This window comes from Coffea arabica, chromosome 8e, assembly GCF_036785885.1.
Source record: "Coffea arabica cultivar ET-39 chromosome 8e, Coffea Arabica ET-39 HiFi, whole genome shotgun sequence".
Taxonomy (NCBI): domain Eukaryota; kingdom Viridiplantae; phylum Streptophyta; class Magnoliopsida; order Gentianales; family Rubiaceae; genus Coffea; species Coffea arabica.
In genome coordinates this window covers 336722-360857 of record NC_092324.1, presented here as the reverse complement: position 1 = coordinate 360857, position 24136 = coordinate 336722, and the positions used below count along the sequence as shown (strand labels likewise).

The 24136-nt window shown below is 35.7% G+C and overlaps 1 protein-coding gene and 1 long non-coding RNA gene across 2 annotated transcripts; both read right to left on the bottom strand.

The window, feature by feature from the left end:
* Positions 1-19: 19 nt before the first annotated feature.
* Positions 20-19457, bottom strand: LOC140012951 (uncharacterized). The gene is made up of 2 exons (XR_011819983.1): positions 8349-19457; positions 20-8247 (listed from the first exon to the last, which is right to left on the bottom strand). It is a non-coding gene; the product is annotated as an uncharacterized lncRNA (long non-coding RNA).
* A 1606-nt stretch (positions 19458-21063) lies between these two features.
* Positions 21064-24136, bottom strand: LOC113703139 (uncharacterized). The gene is made up of 2 exons (XM_072062042.1): positions 23820-24136; positions 21064-22054 (listed from the first exon to the last, which is right to left on the bottom strand). The coding sequence occupies exon 2, from the start codon at positions 21897-21899 to the stop codon at positions 21594-21596; it is 306 nt and encodes a 101-aa protein (XP_071918143.1). The 5' UTR covers positions 21900-22054; positions 23820-24136; the 3' UTR covers positions 21064-21593.

Genomic DNA, 24136 nt, shown 5'->3' with positions numbered 1-24136 from the left:
CGTGCCTGGTTAATTCTAGTTTTCATTTTAATGTTACCTGGTGAGACATGATCGGGATGCAAATTAAATAAGATGAGTTTTTGGGATTTATATAAAGTTGTTGTTTAGCTAATTAAATAAGTGAGACTAATTTTGTTGTTTATACATGAATGGCTTAGCTTCGACTGTGAGAGCAAGAAGCCCAAAACAAGACTCACGGGTACTGCATTTCTGAAAGTACTATTTAAATTGCAGTTTATGGACGATGATACTAAATCAGATATACACACTCTATATATAAATGCATAGACGTCCTTCTTATTTCAACCTAACTGCACATTTAACTGAACTTTTTATTAGCACAAGTTTCAAATATGATTGTGGATAAATTTTAGAATGATTGTGCACCTACGAGTATAAGAAACGAATCCCTGCACCCATATCTGAATTTGAACACATATCCCTAGATCCCATCATTTTCAAATACTAGGATCAGATACTTCGACATAGATGCAATACGTGCACCTATAATGGACTCTCGCACCCCCCAGGTCCATGTAACATAGGCCGGAATTCATCTCATACAGTAGATCATATTCTTAAATCCAAACTCAGCTCAATAAGACTCGGGAATGTGTTGCTCATTCTTGACTCACGACAAGATTTTGAGTTATGAGCCCTGTTGAACGGAAAACTGTATACTGTTAAAACCAACAATTGGAAAAAGGAAAAGAAAGACGATGAAAGTGAAGTTGGGGAACCGGACAAGGGAGTTCGTACTGAGCAAGTTATGTTGTGTCATAGGGGATGACTCAACCTTCTACAGTTAAACATTAGATCCTCAGATGGCCAATGGTATTTTATCAAACCGAAGAAGGTTGGTCATGCATATTGTCACAAGTGAAGAATCAAAGTTCAAATCAGGAATCGAGTATTTGTTGCTGGTTGACAACTAAAGAAATTTTCTGCCGCCAATTTTAAAATCTTTGACAAGTCAGGTTAGTCCTTAGTTTCTCTTTTCAGAATCTCAATATAAGCATCAGGACAAATTGGATTCAACAAAAATAGAACAGAAATGAGATATATCTGTGTTAAGAGTCCAAATAGATTCCAATTCAAATAGATTCCAAGTCACTCACCTACGCTAATTAGAGTCGAACAAAATTTTGGAATCCAATAAGATGTCCCATATACTTTGTTCAACTTGTCACCGACACGAATACTCAAATCAAACGCTTAAGCAAACCTCATTGCATATGAGTTCAATACTTCTTACTAAGCCCACTATGTTCTGGTTACTCTTTGCCTTAAACCTTGTAAAATAAATTTCCTAAATGGACCTTGGTACAATATGCTTTCTCGTAATCTCTGGAATTTCTCCATTGCCAGTACTCAAACTTGTAACAAACCCACATATATATCCCAAGTAACTTAGAATCCCTAAAGATGCAATACTTAGCTGCTCATGTCACCATCCTGAAGTGTAATGTCCTTGTATATGAGTCCCCCAATCACGTGCAAAGGATCCAAGCTCTGCACGATACTAGCAAACTTCTAACTAAACATAGTATGTTCTATTTGATCATTGCCGTAATCCTTGAAAAATGGTAAGAAAACTCTGCACACCGCTAGCAAACTTCTAACCAAACTTAGTATGTTCTATTTAATCATTGCTCAAAATGAACATTTTTTCAGAAACCGAAGGTTGAGTTTCTAATTGACATTTTTCCTCCTGTACAGTACTTTTCTGAAATCCATTGACAATATTCCAGATTTTTAACAAGCCCAGATGCATTCCAAGTGACTCGCATGATTAACGAGAGTCCAACAAAATCTCTGAATCCAATGAGATGCGTATATACTTTGTTCAACTGGTGGCCCATTACAATATTCAAATCAAATGCTACAGTACAAAGTCATTAAATGAGAGTCCAATATTTGCACGCAAAGGACAAAGCTCTACACAATTCACCTAACTTCTAAGCCTTGTATGTACTGGTACTCTTTGCTTAAACCTTGTAGAATCACCAAAAGCAACCTCTAATGATGCTTTTTTGTAAATCTCTATAATTTCTAGAAGCTGAGACTGAGATTTGAATACCATCATGCTTCAAGCTTCCAAGGAGATCTGTAAAAGAATTGCAAATTTTTGGTGGGGAAATGGCGAATACGGACAAAGAATGCACTGGGTAAGTTGGAACAAGATCACTGAAACTAAAAGAAATGGTGGACTTGGGTTCAGGGACCTAGAAAACTTTAATGAAGCTCTCCTGGCCAAACAATGTTGGAGGATTTTAATTCAACCAAACCTGCAGATGAGCAAAGTAATCAGAGCCAGGTATTTGAGAGATAGAAACCTTTTTGAAAGCAAGGTGAAGAACAGTGATTGTTGGGTATGGAAAAGTATATCCAGTGCAAGAGAATTGCTAGCCAAAGGAATAATGAAGAGGATTGGAGACGGGAATGCAGTGGATTATATGGAATGATAATTGGCTATCTAATACAGAAGAGGGCAATGTTAGAACGGAAAACCTACAGTTTGTAGAGTGAAAACAGTCGATCAACTTTTATCAGGTGGCAAGTGGAATATGGAGTTACTGAAGGAAACTTTCTGTCAGGAAGATGTAGAGCAAATACAAAGAATTCATATCAGTTGCTTCCAAAGAAAGGACCGGATGTACTGGAGACATTCCAAATCTGGGGTGTATACTGTGAAAACAGGCTATGCTCTAGCTAAGCAGAGGAAGAAGAAACTCCAGTGTGAAAAAGAAAAGCATGAGGAGGCTAGTACTGGACCTAGGAAGGATAAAGTTTGGAAAGGTTTGTGGAACCTGAACATTAAACATAAGCATAAACATTTTCTCTGGAAATGCTTACAAGAGTACTCCTGGTTCAAAAATGCATATTCCATAGAACAAAAATGGGTGATCCTATGTGCAGATGTTGTGGAGAGGAAGTAGAAACTCTTGAACACGTTTTTTTCTTGCACCAATACGCAACAGACATGGAAATTAGCACCATTATAGTGGGAAGGCTTGAATGATCTGAGGTTTAATTTTTAGAGATGGTGGGAATGTCTTACAGATGCATGCAAAGTGGAGAATAGAGAGGGGCACTTGGAACTCACAGTCAATATACATTGGCAAATATGGAAACCAAGAAACAAATTCATGTTCGAGGGCAACAGAATGGACAGCAACTCAACCATCAGGAGAGCTCAGAAAAAATGGATGGAACACACAGAGGTAAACAAGGGGAATCTGGAGAAAATGGAGGACCAACCAAGACAACAAATGATGAACCAAAGATGGACTCCTCTCTAGTGTGATACAATAAGAATTAACAGGATGCTGCTGTTTCTGCAAAGAAGATCAGAACGGGACTTGGGATAGTTGCAAGAAACTGGAAAGGGGAACTAGTAGAAGTGAGGGCAGTGCAGGAACTAAAGAAAGGAAGAGCAATAGTGGAAGAAGCTGCAGCAATCAAACAGGCTCAGCTGATGGCAAAAGATGCAGGATAGACGAAAATTGAATTGCAATCTGACTGTAAAAATGTGGTCAACATGATAAAAGAAAGAAGAATTGAGGACCACACAGTGACAACTATAGTGGAAGACATCATTCAGTTAGCAGATTGGTTTTCAGTTTGTAATTTCAAGTTTGTTAGTGGGAAAAGGAATTGTCTAGGTCATTATGTAGCAAAATTTGCGTCAACATTAGTGAAGAATATAATGTGGAAGCTTAGCTGTCCCCAGTGGCTCAAACAGATGGCACAAGATGATCTGATGGGCAGTTGCCCACATTTGTAGAACTTTTGTAGTACCAAGTTTTAATAATACATTATCGTTTTGACAAAAAAAAAAAGAATTTCTAAAACCTTAGCATCAGTTTCTAATGACACCCTTTTTATCACCAATTTATTTCATCAGAAGACCACTTATTTCACATAAAATTTTGTTAAACAATCTCCCAAATTCGTAACAAGCCCACAAATAAATTCCAGATTACTCACCTAGATTAACTTTAATTCCATAATACACTGCCAAAATCCAACAAGATGCAAAATACTTTTCTTCCTTATTGTCACCATCTAAATAGTCAATTCAAACCCCACACTGTGACCTCCATAGACAACAGTGAAATTTTTCCCTGCAAAGGAACAAAACTCTGCACGGTTCCACTAATTTCTTATTACTCTTTGCCTTAAACCATGTAGACTGGTCCAAAAAACAACTTCCAAATGAACCATGGGGTGCAATATGCTTTCTTTTAACTCTTCAAATTATCTAGACCCTGAGTTTCGGTTTCTGATTAACATTTCTTTCTTTTCTGCATTTGTTTCACCAGAGCACTACTTATCCACCATAAAACTATTGACAATAGTCCAACATTATAACAAACCCACAAATAAATTCCAAATAACTCATTTTCGTTACACACAATCCAACCTAATCTCAATATCCAAAAAGATGCAATACATAATTCCTAGTATCCTGATCTGAATATTCAATTTAAATCCTAAAATCCTATGCATTTACATAAGGATCCTATATTTGCAATCAAAGGAACTAAGCTTTGCACAATCAAACAGACTTTTCAATAAAATTAGTATGTTCTTGTTACTTATTGCGATAAACCCTGTAGAATGGTAAAAAACAACCTCCAAATGAATCTTGGGTGTTTTATGCTTTCTGGTAATTCTTGGGATTTTAAAAACTAAAAGCCAGTTTCTAGTAGACCTTTTTTTCTTTTCTCCATAACACTACTTATCAACCATAAAACAGACTGACAATATTCCAGATACTTAACAACCCAAATAGAAGTAATTCGCCGTCATGAGATAGAATCCAACTAAATCTCAGAATCCAACAAGCACATATAAACCATCTGAATATTCAAGTTAAACCCTAAAAGTGCAATGCCCTTACATAAGAGTCCTATATTTGCCGTAAAGGAACTCAACTCTAGATAAATCTACCAACTTAGTAAAGTTAGTATGTTCTTGTTACACTTTGCCATAAAGGCCGTAGAATGTTAAAAAACAACCTATAATAGAACCTTGCTGCAATATGCTTTCTTCTAATTCTTGGGACATCTAGAACCTAAATATCAGTTTCAAATTGACCTTTTCGTCTTTCCTGCAGAACACTACTATGTTTTTAACAATATTTCAAGTCTTTAACAACCCAAATAGATTCCAAGTAACTCACTTCGATTAATTAGAGTCCAACAAGATGTGCATATACTTTATTCCACCTTCCACCCATTTGACTGTTCAAATCAAATGCTAAACTTCAACAACAATGCATGAGAGTCCAATATATGCCAGCAAAGGATGAAACTCTGCACAATTCACCTAAGTTTTTACCAAGCCTAGTATGTTGAGGTTTGCTCACTGCCTTAATCTGAAAACAACCTCTAAATGGACCTTCGAATAGCTTGCTATTGTAAATCTCTAGCATTTATAGAAGCTGGGTCCCAAATTTGAAATACCAGTTTTATTTCATCCGTTAATTCCAGCACAATACTACTTATCAACAATAAGTCATTGACAATACTCGAAATTTGTACAAACCCACAGATAAATACCAAGTAACTCACCTAAATTACATAGAATCCAAAAAGATGCAATACTAGTTCCTCATGTCACCATCTGGACATTCAAGTTAAATCCTAAAATGTAGTTTCCTTGTCTGCAAGTCCTCTAATTGCTTGTAAAAGGACCAAACTCTACACAACACCAGCAAACTTATAATCAAACTCAGTATGTTCTAAAAACTATCTTAAGCCTTGTAAAATGGTAAAAAGACAACCTCCAAATGAACCGTGCTGCAATATGCTTTCTTGTGATTCTTTAAAATTTCTAAACCTTTAACTTTCAGTTTCTAATTGACCTATTTTTCTTTTCTCCAGTAGACTACTCATCTACCATAAAATTCCTTGACAGTATTCCAGATTTTTGATGAATTCAAATAGATTCCAAGTCACTCACCTAGACCAATTAGAGTCCAACAAAATTTTGGAATCCAACAAGATGCACCATACACTTTGTTTCACATGTCGCCTATATGAATACTCAAATCAAATGCTTAAGCTAACATCATTGCATATGACTATATGAGTCCTATATTTGCCGACCAAGGACAAAACTCTGCATGGTTCATCTAACTTCTTACTAACCCTACTAAGTTCTGGTTACCCTTTGCCTAAAACCTTGTTAAAAAAAATCTCCTAAATGGACCTTGGTACAATATGCTTTCTTGTAATCTCTGAAATTTCTATTCGAAATGCCATAATTATTTGCTCTATTTATTTCACCACTGTACTACTTATCAACCATAAAATCATTGCCAATACTCAAAACTTGTAACAAACCCACATATATATCCCAAGAAACTTGGATAGAATCCCTAAAGATGCAATACATAGTTCCTCAGTCACCATCTAGACGTTCAATATAAATCCTGAAGTGCAATGTCCTTGTATATCAGTCCTCTAATCGCCTGCAAAGGATCTAAACTCTGCACAACACTAGCAAACTTCTTACTAAACTTTATCTGTTCTATTTGATCATTGCCTTAATCCTTGTAAAATGGTGAGAAAACTCTGCACTAAGCACTATTTGATCACAGCCTTAATCCTTGTAACAACGCTAGCAAACTTCTAACCAAACTTACTATGTTCTATTTAATCATTGCCTTAAGCCTTATAAAATGGTATGGGCAAACCCTCCCCCCAAAAAAAAATTACCTTTTTCTTGCAATTTTTGGGATTTGGGAAACCAAAGGTTGAGTTTCTAATTGAACTTTTTTTCTCCTGTACAGTACTTATCTGAAATCTATTGACAATATTCCAGATTTTTAACAAACCCAAAGACATTCCAAGTGACTCACCAAGATTAAAGAAAGAGAGTCCAACAAAATCCCCGAATCAAATGAGATGCGCATATACTTTTTTCAACTAGTGGTCCATTAGAATATTCAAATCAAATGCTAAAGTACAAAGTCGTTAAATAAGAGTCCAATATTTGCATGCAAAGGACAAAGTTCTACACAATTCACCTAACTTCTTACTAAGCCTACCATGTACCGGTACTCTTTGCTTAAACCTTGTAGAATCGCCAAAACCAATCTCTAATGGACCCTGTTACAATGTGCTTTCTTGTAAATCTCTATAATTTCTAGAAGCTGAGACTCAGATTTGAATACTGTTGAAAATCTAGAATATCTTTTTCTATGTATATCCCATGATTTCTGCTATATCCCATGATTTCTGCTCTATTTTAGGATAGAATAATTTACTCCTAATGTATTTTAGGATAGAATAAATTAGCTCCTAATTTTTAGGAAATTACAGATTTCATGGAATTGACAAAAGTCAAATTCCATTTGTATAAATGTTGTACAGAGTCCAGAACAAAAGATATGACAGAACAATTCAGTTTTTCTTTTTGTTCATGGTATCAGAGCTTTTGCTCTTCGGACCTCTTCTTGTCAGCCTTCATTGCTGAGTGCTTTCCTCTTTTCAAGTCTTTATTGCCAAGTGCAATTTCCAGCCTTCATTGCTGATTTTTTTTCATTAGGCCTTCATTGCCAATTTTTCTTTGAAACCTCCACGATGTCTGAAACTGAAACATCAGAAATCCACTCCAATACCAAATCAGAAGAGACCTCAAATATTCCACAAACAGGGGATTTGCAGAGTATCCAGGCAGCCTACAGGCTCAACGGGAAAAACTATTTGAAGTGGTCACAATTTGTTCAAACATTTCTCAAAGGAAAGGGCAAAATCAGCCACTTGCTTGGAACTGGACCGAAAAAGGGAGATCCTAAATTCGCTGCTTGGGATGAAGAGGATTCTATGGTCATGTCATGGCTGTGGAACTCCATGTTACCTGAAATAAGTGATACTTGCATGTTCCTACCAACAGCTCAAGATATATGGACTACTATTCGACAGACCTATTCAAAGGCAGGAGATGCTGCCCTAATCTATGAGATCAAAACAAAGATCTCAGCCACTAAACAGGGCAACCTTTCTGTTACTCAATATGCCAACCTTCTGCAAAATCTATGGCAGGAACTGGACCAATATCGGTGTGTTCAGATTGTGTGTAGTGAAGATGCAGCCACCTTGAAAAACTTTATCGAAAAGGATAAAGTTTATGACTTCCTTGCAGGTCTGAATGTGAAATTTGATCAGGTCAGAGTCCAGATATTGGGGAAGGAAAGATTATCATCTCTGAATGAGACAATATCATTGATTCGAGCTGAAGAGAATAGACGAGAAGTCATGTTAGAGCCTAAAACATTAGAAGGCTCAGCAATGATTTCTACAAAGTCAAATAAAGACACAATTTGGTGCACGTACTGCAAAAAATCACGCCATACGCGAGATGATTGCTTCAAACTCCATGGAAAGGAACAAGTCCTTAGTCGTAAAGGAGGATTCAAAGGGGGAAAAGCCCACTTAACTGCTGGAGAAGACCAAACACAAGAAAAATCCAACCAAGCTGGTATGGGAGAATTCAAGAAAGAAGAAATCGAAAAGCTAAGAAACCTCCAAAATTCCCTTGAAAAGTCCTCTAGTACGTGTTCATTGGCTCAATCAGGTAAGTACCTTAACTCTTATGCTTTAAGTGCCTCAAGCATGTCTTCTCTAGGCTCTTGGGTCATCGACTCAGGAGCTACTGACCATATGACTCACAACCCAATCAGATTTAGAACATACAACCCATGTCCTGAAAATAGAAAAATTACTGTTGCGGATGGATCTCCTATAACTGTTGCAGGCCAAGGGACAGTAAATCTATCAAATTCTTTGTCCCTAAATAATGTGTTACATGTCCCAAAGTTGTCCTCCAATCTCATATCCATCCATCAAATTACCAAAGATCTGAACTGTAGAGTAATTTTCTATTCTACTCACTGTGTTTTTCAGGATTTGGTTATGGGGAGGACGATTGGACTTGCTAAGGTGAATGATGGGCTTTATTACCTTGAGGAGATGAGTGGCAACAAGGAGAACAAAAATCAGTTATCCCTCACCTGCTCCTCAAATAATAAATCTGAAATTTGGCTTCATCATTTCCGTCTTGGTCATCCATCTTTTATTCTACTTAAAAGCATGTTTCCTTCACTTTTGCAAGAATGAAGATGTTAGTAGTTTTCATTGTGATACATGTGAAATTGCTAAGCATCATAGACTATCATTTCCATTGAGTAATACAAGATCTACTAGACCTTTCTCTTTGATACATACTGATATTTGGGGGCCTTGTAGAATTTCTAGTATTTCTGGAGCAAAATGGTTTGTCACATTCATTGATGATTGTACTAGAACTACTTGGTTATTTCTTATGAAAGAAAAATCAGAAGTAAGCAATATTTTTCCAATGTTTCATAAAATGATTTGTACACAATTTGGAAGTTTGATTAAAAGAGTAAGATCTGATAATGCAAGAGACTATTTTAATCAAATTCTCTCATCTTTTTTCCAAAAAGAGGGTATAATACATGAGTCATCTTGTGTAGATACACCCCAACAAAATGGGATTGCTGAACGAAAAAATAGACATTTACTCAATGTGACTCGAGCAATTTTGTTTCAACATAAAGTTCCAAAAACTTTTTGGGGGGAGGCTGTTTTAACTGCTGCACATTTGATAAATAGAGTACCTTCAAAAGTACTAAATAATCAAAGTCCCATTGCTGCTCTTTCTGTTTTTTATCCTGATTTTAATGTCTCTTGCACATTGTCACCAAAAGTGTTTGGTTGTGTTGCTTTTGTACATGTTCATGCACACCAAAGAGGGAAACTTGATCCAAGAGCTTTAAAATGTATTTTTGTGGGATACTCAAACACAAAGAAAGGATATAAGTGTTATCATCCTCCTTCAAAAAATTTTTTTACCTCCATGGATGTCACATTTGTTGAAAATGAACCTTACTCTCAAAGTAACAATCCTCATCCCCAGGGGGATAGTTCTTGGGAAGATAAGGAATTTCTCTTTGATCTTCAAAGTCCTACACTAAACTTAAAGTCTTTCAAGCCTGACCATACACCAAATTCTAAAGGAGAACATACTAGCAGTGAACCTGAACCTGAATTTGAAGTTGAACATGCCAGTAAAGAAATTGACCCTGATCTTGGAGCTGAGGGAAAATCTGGTTTAAATCCAACTACACCACTCAAGGTCTACTCAAGGAAGAAAGTTCATATTTCTGAACCTGTGCAAATCCAAGAATCTGAACCACAATCAGGTACTGAAAATTCTGTTCCTTTGTGTGTTCAATCTGACTCTGCTTCTTGTGAATTTAATGATTTAGACCTGCCTATTGCTGTTCGAAAAGGAACACGAGAATGCACTAAGCATCCAATCTCAAATTTCGTGTCTTTCCATAGACTCTCTCCACAACATAAAACTTTCCTTACCACCATCAACTCCATTTCAATCCCACAAACACTACAAGAGGCACTTAATAAGAACTGGTTACATGCTATAAAAGAGGAAATGAATGCCCTAGAGAGAAATAAGACTTGGGAAATTGTAAACCTGCCCAAAGGAAAGAAAACAGTGGGGTGTAAATGGGTGTTTACTTTGAAATATAGAGCTGATGGTTCATTAGAAAGGCATAAAGCTCGGTTGGTCGCAAAAGGATATACACAGACATATGGGATAGATTACCAAGAGACCTTTGCACCCGTTGCAAAAATGAATACTGTGCGTGTTCTTTTGTCTTTAGCCGCTAACTTTGGTTGGTGTTTACAGCAATTTGATGTTAAGAATGCATTCTTACATGGGGATTTAGAAGAAGAGGTGTACATGGAACCCCTACCGGATTTCAATAAAATGTTTTTTGAAAAGAAAGTGTGCAGGTTAAAGAAAGCTTTATATGGATTAAAACAATCGCCAAGGGCTTGGTTCGGAAGATTTACTAAAGTGATGCTAGCAATGCAATACAAACAAAGTCAAGGAGATCATACTTTGTTCATAAAATATTCAAAAGGAGGTGTTACAGCTCTACTTGTATATGTAGATGACATCATCATCACCGGGAATGATCCAATTGAAAGAGAAACACTCAAAAAGTGCTTAGCAAAGGAGTTTGAAATTAAAGAACTAGGGAGGCTGAAGTATTTTTTAGGCATTGAGGTGGCATACTCAAGTAAAGCCATCTTTGTTTCCCAACAAAAGTATGTCTTAGACTTGCTTAAAGAAACAGGCAATCTTGGATGCAAGGTAGCAAGCACACCCATGAGCCTAACTTGAGATTGAATGAAGAGAAGGATGATAGCATAGTAGATAAGGGAAGATATCAGCGGTTGGTTGGGAAACTGATATATTTGTCCCATACAAGGCCGGACATAGCATTTGCTGTAAGTTTAGTAAGCCAATTTATGCATGATCCAAGAGAGAAACACTTGCAGGCTGTCAATAGAATTCTATCCTACCTCAAAGGGACACCGGGTAGAGGAATTTTGTTCAAGAAAAATGAAGGATTGCTCATAGAGGCATATACTGATGCTGATTATGCAGGTTTTGTTGTAGATCGTAGATCAACTTCAGGATATTGTACATTTCTTGGTGGGAACCTAGTGACATGGAGGAGTAAGAAGCAATCGGTTATTGCAAGATCAAGTGCGGAAGCAGAGTTTAGAGCTATGGCTCATGGAGTTTGTGAATTGCTATGGCTCAAAATAATACTTGATGATCTTAAAATCAAGTGGGAAGACCTATGAAACTCTATTGCGACAACAAGTCTGCCATCAACATTGCACACAATCCAGTGCAACATGATCGCACAAAGCACATCGAAGTTGATAGACATTTTATTAAAGAAAAGCTGGACAGTGGCATGATTTGCACTCCATATGTAGCATCAAATAATCAATTGGCAGATGTCTTAACTAAGGGAATGCCAACTTCCAACTTTGAAGACATTACATGCAAGATGGGAATGGAAAATATCTATTCACCATCTTGAGGGGGAGTGTTGAAAATCTAGAATATCTTTTTCTATGTATATCCCATGATTTCTGCTATATCCCATGATTTTTGCTCTATTTTAGGATAGAATAATTTACTCCTAATGTATTTTAGGATAGAATAAATTAGCTCCTAATTTTTAGGAAATTACAGATTTCATGGAATTGACAAAAGTCAAATTCCATTTGTATAAATGTTGTACAGAGTCCAAAACAAAAGATATGACAGAACAATTCAGTTTTTCTTTTTGTTCAAATACCATCATCATTTTCTCCACTAATTCCACCACAAAATTACTTACCATAATATCATTGACAACACTTAAAAATTAGTCACACACCCCCAGATAAATCCCAAGTAACTCATCTAAATTAGATAGAATCAAGAAGATGCAATACTTAGTTCCTTGTGTCACCATCTGGATTTTCAATTTAAATCCCAAGCAACTCATCTGCAAAGGAACCAAACTCGGTACAAAGCCAGCTAATTTCTAAGCATAATCGTTTCCTTAGCAGCAAACCCAGTACAAACTGGTAACTCTCTGCCTTAAGCCCTGTTTAATGATGAAAATACAACCTCCAAATGAACCTTCCTGCAAATGCTTTCTTGTAATTGTTGGGATTTCTAAAACCTAAATTTTAGTTTCTAATTCACCTATTTTCTTTTCTCCAGAACAGTACTTATCACCATAAATAAAATTCATTAACAATATTGAAGATTTTTAATAAACCCAAACAGATTCCAAGTAACCCATCTAGATTAATTAGTCCAACAAAATATCAACATCCAAGAAAACATGCATATACTATTTTCAGCCCATCGTTCATTTCCATACTCAAATCAAATGCTAAAGTGCAACATCAGTGCATGAAAATCCTGTAAATGCTTGCAAAGGACAAGTCTACACAATTCACCTAACTTCTTACTAAGGCTAGTATGTCTAGTTACTTTTGCCTTAAACCTTGAAGAATGGTCAAAATCAACCTCTAAATGGACCTTGATGGAATATGGTTTTTTTCCAAATCTCTGAAATTTCTAGAAGTAGAGTCTCAGATCCCCTATACCATTTTAACTTTCTCTGTTTTCTTCACCCCAGTGCTACTTATTTACCATAAAATCATTAACAATGCTCAAAATTTGTGAAAACAAACCCACAGATAAATCCCAAGTAATTCACCTAAATTAGATAGAATCCAAAATGCAATGCGTCCTTGTGTACAAGTCCTCTAATTGCCTACTAAGGAACCAATCTTTGTGCAGCATCAACAAACCTCTAAACAAACCTAATATTATTTGGTTAATCATTGCCTTAAGCCTTGTAGAATGGCTAAAAAAGACTCCAAATGAACCTTGCTGACTTGCAATTCTTGGGATTTCTTAAACCTAGTATTATTTGGTTAATCATTCCCTTAAGCCTTGTAGAATGGTTAAAAAAGGCTCCAAATGAACCTTGCTGACTTGCAATTCATGGGATTTCTTAAACCTAACTTTCTGTTCTATATGCCTTTTTTCTTTTCACCATTTGTTTGACCAGAACATAGCTCATTTATCATAAAATTAATTGGCAATACTCCAAATATTCAACAACCCACAATTAAACTCTTAAGTAACCCACATACACTAATTAGAATCTAACAACATGCAGATATACTTTGTTCCTTCTTTCTCCATTTGAATATCCGATTGATACCCTAATTAGAATCCTATATTTGCATGAAAGGGCAAAACTCTACAAATCTACCTAACTTCTTTCTAACCTAGTATATTCTGAGCACTCTTAACCAGAAACCTTGTGGAATGGTCAAAAACATCCTCCACTTGAATCAAAGCACAATATGCTTTCTTGCAAATGTCTGCAATTTCTAAAACCTGAGTTTCAGAGTTTCTAATTAAAATTTATTTCTTAACCATTTATTTGACCACAAACCTCAAAATTGTAACAAATCCACAGATATATTCAAAGTAACTCATCTAGACAAGACAAAGGCCATAAACATCTCAGAAATCCAAAATGATGCGTTACTTAGTTCCTCATGCATATTCAACTTAAACACTATACTACAACATCCTCACCTAAGAGGTATTCAAAGCCCTGTCTAGTTGACCAGCGAAATCCTTCCAAGAAATGGAACACACAAGAGCAAACTCTTTAGACCCAAATAATATCAAAAACAAAATTGCGTTGTTGATTCTTAAAATTGTAACTTTCGCTCTAATGAAAGCCTTTGTCTGTATCCATGGCACTATCATTTCTAGAGAAGTCAAATGCGCACCTATCTCCTCTTTTCTAGAAATTAAAATCCAGCCATCTTAGGCCCTCACTACTCTAGGCATTACCCATTTCATTCTGAAAAGTTCATTTGTATCTGACAATAATCTACAGCCATTTCTAAATCAAAACTAAAATTTTCTACTGTGATTCATTATTCTCTCTGTGGGGTTTCAATCTCTACTGATAAGCAGCATAGTTTAAAAATATAAACTGACACAAGTACTAATTGGGCAGTTAGCTTTCATATTTCAGTCTCAAAATGTCTAAAATCATTAAATTTATTAGCCAAAGATTTTAACGTAGGCAACAAAGAAATTATTCACTAAAGAATTCTAGCCGCTGATAGTGTATTTGAAAGACTCAAAAACTCCATATGGTACCATCTATCCCTTTTCGGCTTACAAAAAAAGAACCCATTCCCTATCTAATAGAAGGGTATATGAGTAGATGAAATAAGCCATATAGGGCAAACGGCACGTCATTTAAACCACAAGGTGTTTTGAGTCAAGCAACTACGCTATATGAGGCCAAAATGTTTAGTAAATAATTACATGCAGCCTGCTTTAAATGCTTTGATTAATACTTGTATTGATTTTAATCATTTTGACATTGAAATATGAAACAAAGTGCAACAATCAGTCCATGAGATCAGTTTATGTTTTTGAATTACGCCACATAACATTAAAGGCTGAAACCCAGCGAAGACAACAAAAAATAACATTAGACAATTTGAAATCTAATTGGGAGATGGCTGCAGATTGTTGATATAGACTAATGAAATTACTGGAATTAAGTGGGTGATGCCTATAGTAGTGTGCGCCAAAAAAATCACTAGATTTCAATTTTCAGAAAAAAGGAGATAGGCATGCACAATTGGCTCCTCTTGCACTTAAGAAGGTGCAACGGATAGTAATAAACTGAAGGGCTTTTGATAGAGCCAAAATTTAAATTCAAAGAATCAAGAATGCAAATTTGAAGTTGATGTTGTTTTAATCTCAGGAGTTCATTCATACGTGTTTAGAGGATTGGAGGGACTTCATAGGTCAACTCACAGCCTTTGTATACCACTTTGTGAATTTTTGGCCTACTGATATGGATATGAAATCTTTGTAGGGGTACAAAAGTGCTTGTGATATGCTATTCTATTCCATTATGTCTCTAGGAAATACTCAAAGGTTTACAAGAAGATAAGCCATAAATGGGAAAATTGGATATCACCTACTAAATAGGGGGGCTTTACCTAAGACATTAAACCAAAAGACAGGGTCTTGGGAAGAGTAATTAGTCCATGAAAAATTTTGAAGAAAATTGAAGAGGAAAATCAGAGTAGAAGACAAGTCATGATGGATAGAAAGGCCCATCACTCTGGGCTGTCAGGAAGCTGAAAGTTCTTCCCTGAGATATGACTTTCAGAAGCTATGTCAAAGAAAGCACAACAATGTCCAATAGTCCAAATGAACAGCATAGAGAATTGCTAAGTCATATCGAAGCATCAGTTATATCATGATACTTTTTTGCCTCCAATGTATCTTCTGAATTCGAGTTGTAAAGGAATTCTAAGAAATAAGAACTCCTATAGGAGAGAACAGATCGTGCAGGTATTTGAAAGTCGAAATTGCAGAACTTAATAGTAATAACTGTTCATCCTATTTGCCAGTTAATGAATAATAAATCACCTATGTCCATATTAAGAGGTCTGGAAGTTTCTTTTTTTTTTCTTCTTCTTTAAATGATTTCACAATAACCAGAAAGATATATGGATATATAGAAAAATGGGTAAAATAAATTCTAAACCTACAAGAAGAGTTCAAAAATCAGGTCCTCCGAGGAGTATATCTTTCTATTTCAATTTCTAACATGTATTTATTGAGCATGGACAATCAAATACAAGAAGGAAAAGCAGGACAAAAAACAAAACCATAAGAAGCCCAACTCCTACCTTGAAGTAGAAGACAACCATGCATATACAACTATACTATGAAATTACACTTTTCAGCAAGAGGGTATACCCAGATTGACTCCTATTTAAGTATGAAGAACAAATGGGCATCAGATGAACAGAATTGAAAGTATAACAGTGAAGAAACCAAGGATTCCAAAAAAAAAGATAAAAGAAAAGGAAAAGGGAAGGAAACAAGTTTGTTAAAGTAATTTCCTGCAAGGAAAAAGTAGGAGCAAATGGAGAAATCAGCAACAAAGCTAGAATCTGTTGTCTCATCTGAAAGGAAACCTGGAGGGAAAAGAGAGGCCTATTCATTTAAGAATGGTAGTAGGATTTCATTCAGGAATTCCTCATTGACAAAAGAGGGAAGCTAGAAACAAGTAGAGATACTGTTGACTGGCAAACATATACTTTTTACCCAACAATTGGGTAAAACCAAAAGCGAAACCAAAAGTATACTTTTTACCCAACAATTGGGCAGATGATATACAGTGAAACCAAAAGTGGCTCATGTGGATTGTCACAAGCAAAAGTTCAAAGCCTAAATGAAAGCAGCAACAGTTTTGTTGCCAGTTAACAACTAAAGAAATTATTAGCAATCCATTCTAAGTCTTTAGCTACTCAAACAAATCTCTTCCTTTTTTTTTTCTAGAATCCCCATATAATCACCAAGATCAGTTAAATATCAAATGCAATATGACAAAGGAATACCACCATTCACAAGACAAATTACTACAGAACATGCCTGGGCGGCACTATTGTAATCAAGCTACATGTCTTTCACAAGTGTACTAAGCAGAACAAAAGACAGCTGATGCAAAAATAAAGCAAGAAAAGACAAATTGTACAATTCAACAGTGAGAACAGACCATGCAACAGAAAATCTAAAGTTCTCCATACTTCAAACTAAAAATTATTAGCGTTAGTAAAACTAATCAAAGTGTTAAAAGTAAGCAATAAGTATTAAGTTAACTTTTCAGCCCTGGATAGTCTAGTTGCGGGACTCAAAAGCTCCATTTGGTTTAAAAATATACCTTCTACCCCTTTGCAGCTTACGAAAAAAAGTACCCATTAACCCACCAAATGGATAGATTTACGAGTAGATAAAACAAGCCATGAAAGGCAGATGGTACAGTATTTAAACCATCGGAGCTTTGTGATTCGAGCACCTCCACTATCTGCGGCCATAAAATCTAGTCAATCTTTTACTAGTTGCCAACACTATATTCCTTAATTCATATTTCACTGGCTTTTGTTAATTGTCTTGATATTATAAATACCGAAAAAAATACATTAACAAGCAGTCTACGAGCTAAATTTATGTTTCTGCATTATGCCGTTTACCATGAGATATCAAAACCCAAATGAGAGAATAAAGAGCCACCATACAGAACTCCATATGACTACCCTTCAAGCATGAAACAACCATGGAGAAACAGCTGCTAACTAATTTCATTTTATTTTCTCTTTTTTTAAATTTCAAATTCCATCAACATAAAAGATTATGGTAATATTGCTTAAACCAGAACCAAAACAGAGAGGTAGACAGAACACTCTAAGACCTTCAGTTTCTAACATACAATGTAAAACGTAGACACAACAATTATGAGTCTTCAAACAAATTTGAAAAAAAAAACAGCAATCAACAGCCATTTCATTCCAAAAATTTCATTTGTCTCTAACAACAATCTACAGCCATTTCGAAATCAGAACTAAAATTTTCTAGTCTGATTCATTATTCTCTCTATGGGGTTTCAATCTCTACTGATAAGCAGCATAGTTCAAAAATATAAACTGACACAAGTACTGATCGTGCAGTTACGTTTGATATTTCAGTCTCAACATGTCTAAAATCATTAAAAGTATGAGCCAAAGATTTTAATGTAGGCAACAAAGAAATTATTCACTAAAGAATTCTGGGCGCTGATAGTGTACTTGAAAGACTCAAAAACTCCATATGGTACCATCTATCCCTTTTTGGCTTACAAAAAAAAGAACCCATTCCCTATCGAATAGAAAGGTATATGAGTCGATGAAATAAGCCATATAGGGCAAACGGCACGTCATTTAAACCACAAGGTGCTTTGAGTCAAGCGACTACACTATCTGAGTCCAAAATGGTTAGTAAAAAATTACATGCAGCCTGCTTTAAATTCTTTGATTAATACTTGTATTGATTTTAGTCATTTTGACACTGAAATATGAAACAAAGTGAACAATAAGTCCATGAGATCAGTTTATGTTTTTGAATTATGCCACATAACATTAAAGGCTGAAACCCAACGAAGACAACACAAAATCACACTAGACAATTTAAAATCTAATTGGGAGATGGCCGCAGATTGTTGATATAGACTAATGAAATTACTGGAATTAAGTGGGTGATGCCTATAGTAGTGTGGGCCTAAAAAATCACTAGATTTCAATTTTCAGAAAAAAGGAGATAAGCATGCACAATTGGCTCCTTTTGCACTTAAGAAGGTGCAACGGATAGTAATAAACTGAAGGGCTTTCAATAGAGCCAAAATTTAAATTCGAAGAATCAAGAATGCAAATTTGAGTTTGATGTTGTTTTAATCTCAGGAATTCATTCATACATGTTTCGAGGATTAAGGGACTACATAGGTCAACTCACAGCCTTCGTATACCGCTTTGTGAATTCTTGGCCTACTGATATGGATATGAAATCTTTGTAGGGGTACAAAAGTGCTTGAAACAACCATGGAGAAACAACTGCTAACTAATTTCGTCTTATTTCTCTTTTTTTTTAAATTTCAATATGCATCAACACTCTAAGACCTTCAGTTTCTAACATGTAAAAAGTAGACACATTAATTATGAGTGTTCAAACAAATTTAAAAAAAAAAAAAAAAAAAGGGAATCTACACCATCGGTACTAAATTGGAAGCAAAATTCAATATAACTAGGTCTAAACCCACTGAAAGCAAAGACATGAATCGGACAAATTCGCTGAAATTTTGCCATTAGGTCAAAATTGAAAGCAAATAATGGATATTGAAAGCAAATATGCATAGCAAGAAAGCACGGGATTTGAAGAATCTCATCTCCAGGGAAAGGAAACAAAAAATAGAAAGGAGAAGAGAAATAATACTTTCCTGAAATCGTTTCTCCTCAAAAAGCTTTCTTCACAGCTGCAGAAAACAGCCAACTCTGGACAGAATCAAGCCACAAAAACAAGCAACTTTTTCCCAAGAAACAAATGCGTCCCCAATTTTCTGATTTTCCCCTTCCCCTTCCCCTCTCCCTACCCCTCTCTCTCTCCTCTCCCGCTCTCTCTCTCTTGAATTTTTGGAAAGTAAGAATACAGATGCGAGCAAATATATAATGTCCACTGATTGCCGGCAAACGGCTAGTTTTGGCTCGCTAGTGTGACCCGAGTTCCAACGGTAAATTCGAACGGGTCGGTTGGAAAGTGTCAATTTGGAAACCAAATATGGGAAGGATTAGTCTTCACAATTTGGTAACTTGGGTTGAGTTACTTGTAATTCGTTTATCACACTCATTAATTATGGTAAATGATGTATTTTGAATTTGATTTGTCTAATTGGTGCTTGTGGATATACGTTAGTGTATTTGGATAGGAGATCATTTGGACAAATTATTCAGAATAACACTGTAAGATTTTTTTTTTTAATATAATGTATATGAAATAAAAAAAAATAGTTGAGAATATAAAAAATTGGTTGCCATTTTTATTTATGATGCAACTCAAATAATATTTAAAAAAAAAAAAACCTACATTCCCAGTAGGATGAAGAATCAAAATTTCCACCAACTAGTGCGTGTAATACAATAACTACTTAAATCTAATAAATTGCAAGATAATGGAATATGTTAAAGTTAAAAAATGATCCATAGTGGAACTTGTTAGATCAACAACGTGGGTTACATTTTCCTCAATTCCTGCTTTTAGTTTGATTATAGAGAATAAAGATTTTACATTTGCTTGACCTTATACTAGTGAGTAAAATTTATGTAAAGAAAGCAAAAAAAAAAAAAAAAGGTCATACATTTACCCCAAAAAAAAAAAGTAAATGTGAGCGTGTGTAAGAGTCTATATATTGAAACGGTAATATATTGTGTATTTACAAATTCCGTATTGAAACACCTATTCAAGGAATCTTTAGTTTAAACTAGCCTATTAGATGTTACAACTTAGTTATAATAATTAGGATCTATTAATTCATGTGTATAAAATGAATATCAGTTCCAAAATACCTCTATTAAAAATGTCCCTTTGTTATTATGTCTTTCTCATTGTCTAATTGGATCGATCCATCTCTTAAAATTTCCAATATTTCTAGACATGAAACAATTAATCAAGCAGTCTGAAATTTATTATGATTTTGTCATATTACATGGAGATTTTAAATGAAAGCACAAATATACACTCAGTAAAAGTAAATATTTGCAACGTGGTTTTGAAAAATATGCACATGGGTCATATTTGCTTATAAAAAGTGACAATTACGTTTATAATCAAATCATTATTTTCAATAGGGGCTTCTTCTACCATCTCATGTGACAAAATTCAAATTAATTTGCAATTGTCAAATTGGTTGTATTACATTAGGCAAAGTCGAGAAGTGCAAGGTCAGATTTGTCCAATTAAATAACAAAATGGGTAAATGTGAGAAAGTTAACATGTATTGAGGGTATCTTCTACAATGCTTAACATTTGCTACTAAAATTAGGAGTCTTCCATGAAGAATCCTCTTGGATTTGTCATCCATTTTGCTCTCTGTGTTATCAATTTAAGAAAGGCTCCTCATCTAAAATTCATTTGGTTCTGCTTTCAGGCTGGTTCCATCAGCCAAGTAACATTTCCCTATCCTTATTGTCAGATCACCTACAAGGAAAATCACTTAAAAGAAGGGCAAGAAAGCCCCCTCACCTATATGATATTAACAATTTAAATAGTAATAAATATACAAGTAGTGTCACATTGGCTAAATTGCATGTTTCGTTTGTTGCATTGTTGGTACCAAATAGCATTGCCCATAAGCAAGGCACCTGAAGAAGTGAGAACTTATAGCATTGCTCTTGCCTCTGGTGTCAGCATCTAGTTCATAATTAGATCTCGTTAAGCTAAACCTAGAAGAAGAAAATGATTGTGATTATAGTTTATCAAGCACAACAAAATTCTGCAATTTTTCTACTCACTGAAAAACACACCTGATGCGAACATAGGATCCATGGCTCATGTTCAAGTCATTAAAGCGGTTGATTAATTCTGGACTTGAATTAATCAACCACTTTAATGACTTTAACATGAACCATGAATCCTATGTTCGCATCAACACCACCTAAACTGTAACCCTAACCCTTAATCTAAGCTCCACCTTCCCGAGCCATTGTAGCAAAGGCAAAACAAGTGCAAACCCTTCAAGATCATTTCCTTTTTTTAGAAGGTGGCTGGGGAGTCTCTTCATCCTCTCCTTCCTCATCGTCCTCTTCCTCTCCATCTCCATCTTCATCGTCATTGTCATCATCCTCATCGTCATCATCCCCACTTCCACCATCACCATTGGCCTCCGGCTCATCCTCAGAATCTTTGTCATCCTCATCATCCTCCTCTTCACCAGAAAAGTCTTCCTCATCCTCACCGCCATCATCCTCCTCATCGCCATCATTGTCTTCGCCATCATCCTCACTTTCACTGGCATCCTTGGTCTCAGGGTCAGGCTGCTTTTCCATGTACAGATCAGCTTTTGACAACCGGCAAATTATGGAAACTCATAACTGAATTTCACTTTGGGATGGTAAGGAAGAAGAAGACGAGAAAGAAACCTCTCCATTTGCCTTGGCTCCCTAGGGAACTCGATGGTAATTCCATTTGTCCTGGATCCTACCTGAAAGCAAATATAATTACACAAGGTCTTTTACAGTTTAACAAGATAAAATTTGATTAAGAAAAAAGTACGACAGTGGTCCTGAGACATGTAGAAAAGAAGATGATGGTAGGTATGTCATAGAGCAGACAAAAGGAGATAAAGTGCATGCATTTCCCAAAAAAAAAATGTTGAAGGGGGAAAATTACAAAATGAAGCTAAATGACGAACATGAAGTTCATGTACCCAAATTATACAAAAGGTCCCTGATAATGCAAACAAAATTCTGACCTAAACTCCTAACAGGAAATATGCAGGGTAAAATCTCAAATCAAGAGGAAGAGCGGAGGACAGTGGAGGGGATGGCAGGCTGTTAAGCAACCCATAAAGGTTGTGCATCTCACATGATTATGGTAAAGATAATTTGTCTTTTTCATTAAAGGCTAAGAATTAACTAGGTTATGATAAACCTTCAAGATACATTACTTGCAAAGTGTGAAGCTACTATAAAATTCCTCAGCAAGAAAACCTAGTGGTTTGGAAGACAGATGCGAAGTCCTCATTTTGCTTCCTCTGGAGCACCTCACTCATGAAAATTCAAACAATGACCAGCAAAATTTTATATAACCTGTTAACAAACTTTTTTTACAATGTTGTGTGTTACATAAAGATTATATAACCTGTTATTAGGCACAAACACTTTGACATGTTTAGCTCCTCACTCAATTCTTGAAGCTTTCTTCCTACCCCTAGGACTTCAAAGCCAGTCACAGAATGATAATAAGAAAGGACTTAGATATCTGAAAAATGTAAAGTTAATCAAGGGCCAAAGCAAATCAATACAATTTACGAGATTAACAGTCATTCAATCCTAAGTAGCAATCATTATGCAAGTGTCTTGATGCTTGAGAGTTGGGACCATAGAAGGCTAATGTCCTACAGATGAAAAGTTTCCCCCAGTCACCTTAAATAAACTACTGGCCTATGATTATACAAATCCTTGATGAATAAAGTCATGAAAGAAAAGTATATTGGCTAGTAATCAAGATGCATAGAGAAACATCAGCAAAATTGCACCAATTAAATCCCAGTGTCATCCACCTTGTACTGATACTACAGATGGTGCATTTATCCTATATCAAAATGACTATTTTATTTTCAACTTGAAGACAACAAAGATTAACTGGATATGAATAACAATTTTGCATTAGCAAAGCCCTCCGGGAGTATTTAACTAAGGTATCAGTTGACCAATACCAGTAATGCAAAAGCACCAGAAGAGAACAAACAGATGAAAATTTGTGCCGCTTCACCCAAGTTCCCAAACCCAAACCCAGAATACATATTTCCACTTTGCAGTCAAAAGGAAAACAAAATCATCACCAACAGCAGAATACACATCTCAATACCCAGTATACATATCTATACTACAAAAGTTTACTTTCTAAAAAGGGCCAAACTTTTTCATTCAAAATCTTCTGATCAGAAGCTTGAAACACTCTGACATTATCCAAAACCGCATAAAAACATTTAGGACCTTGTAAGAAACAAAAAGTAGAATAAAAACATCATACCAATATCAAAAATTAAAACTTTACTCCACACAAAGATCAACACAGAACCCTGTTTAACAAATTTACACACAAAAATTCAATCTTTGACACAAAGTCAATGAAAATTGCACCACAAACAGAACCCACAAAGAAAATATGTTTATACATTAAAAAAAGGAAAAAAATCTGCACTAAAATAGACAGTGAGAGAGAGAGAGAGAGTTGGAATTTACCACTAAAAGCAGGCAAGACAGAGACTTTACAACCGAAGTTGAAATCTCAGCCAACAAAGCCACCATTGCAGAGCTCAGAAGGCTTTCCATGCCAACACTACTAGAGCACAAGACCTCCATCTCCAACCCCAAAGCCCAAATGCCAAAAGAGAGCAACAAAGCCTAGGTTTTGACAATGAGGCTAGAGGCACAAGGGGCTCCGAACATAAGGGTTTGAGAGAAAAATCCTCTGAGGGATCAGCAGAGAGATTCCTAAAAACCCCAAAGAGTTTTTGCCAAAATTGGATTGGGGTTTATCCAGTCAGAATTCTCCTCTT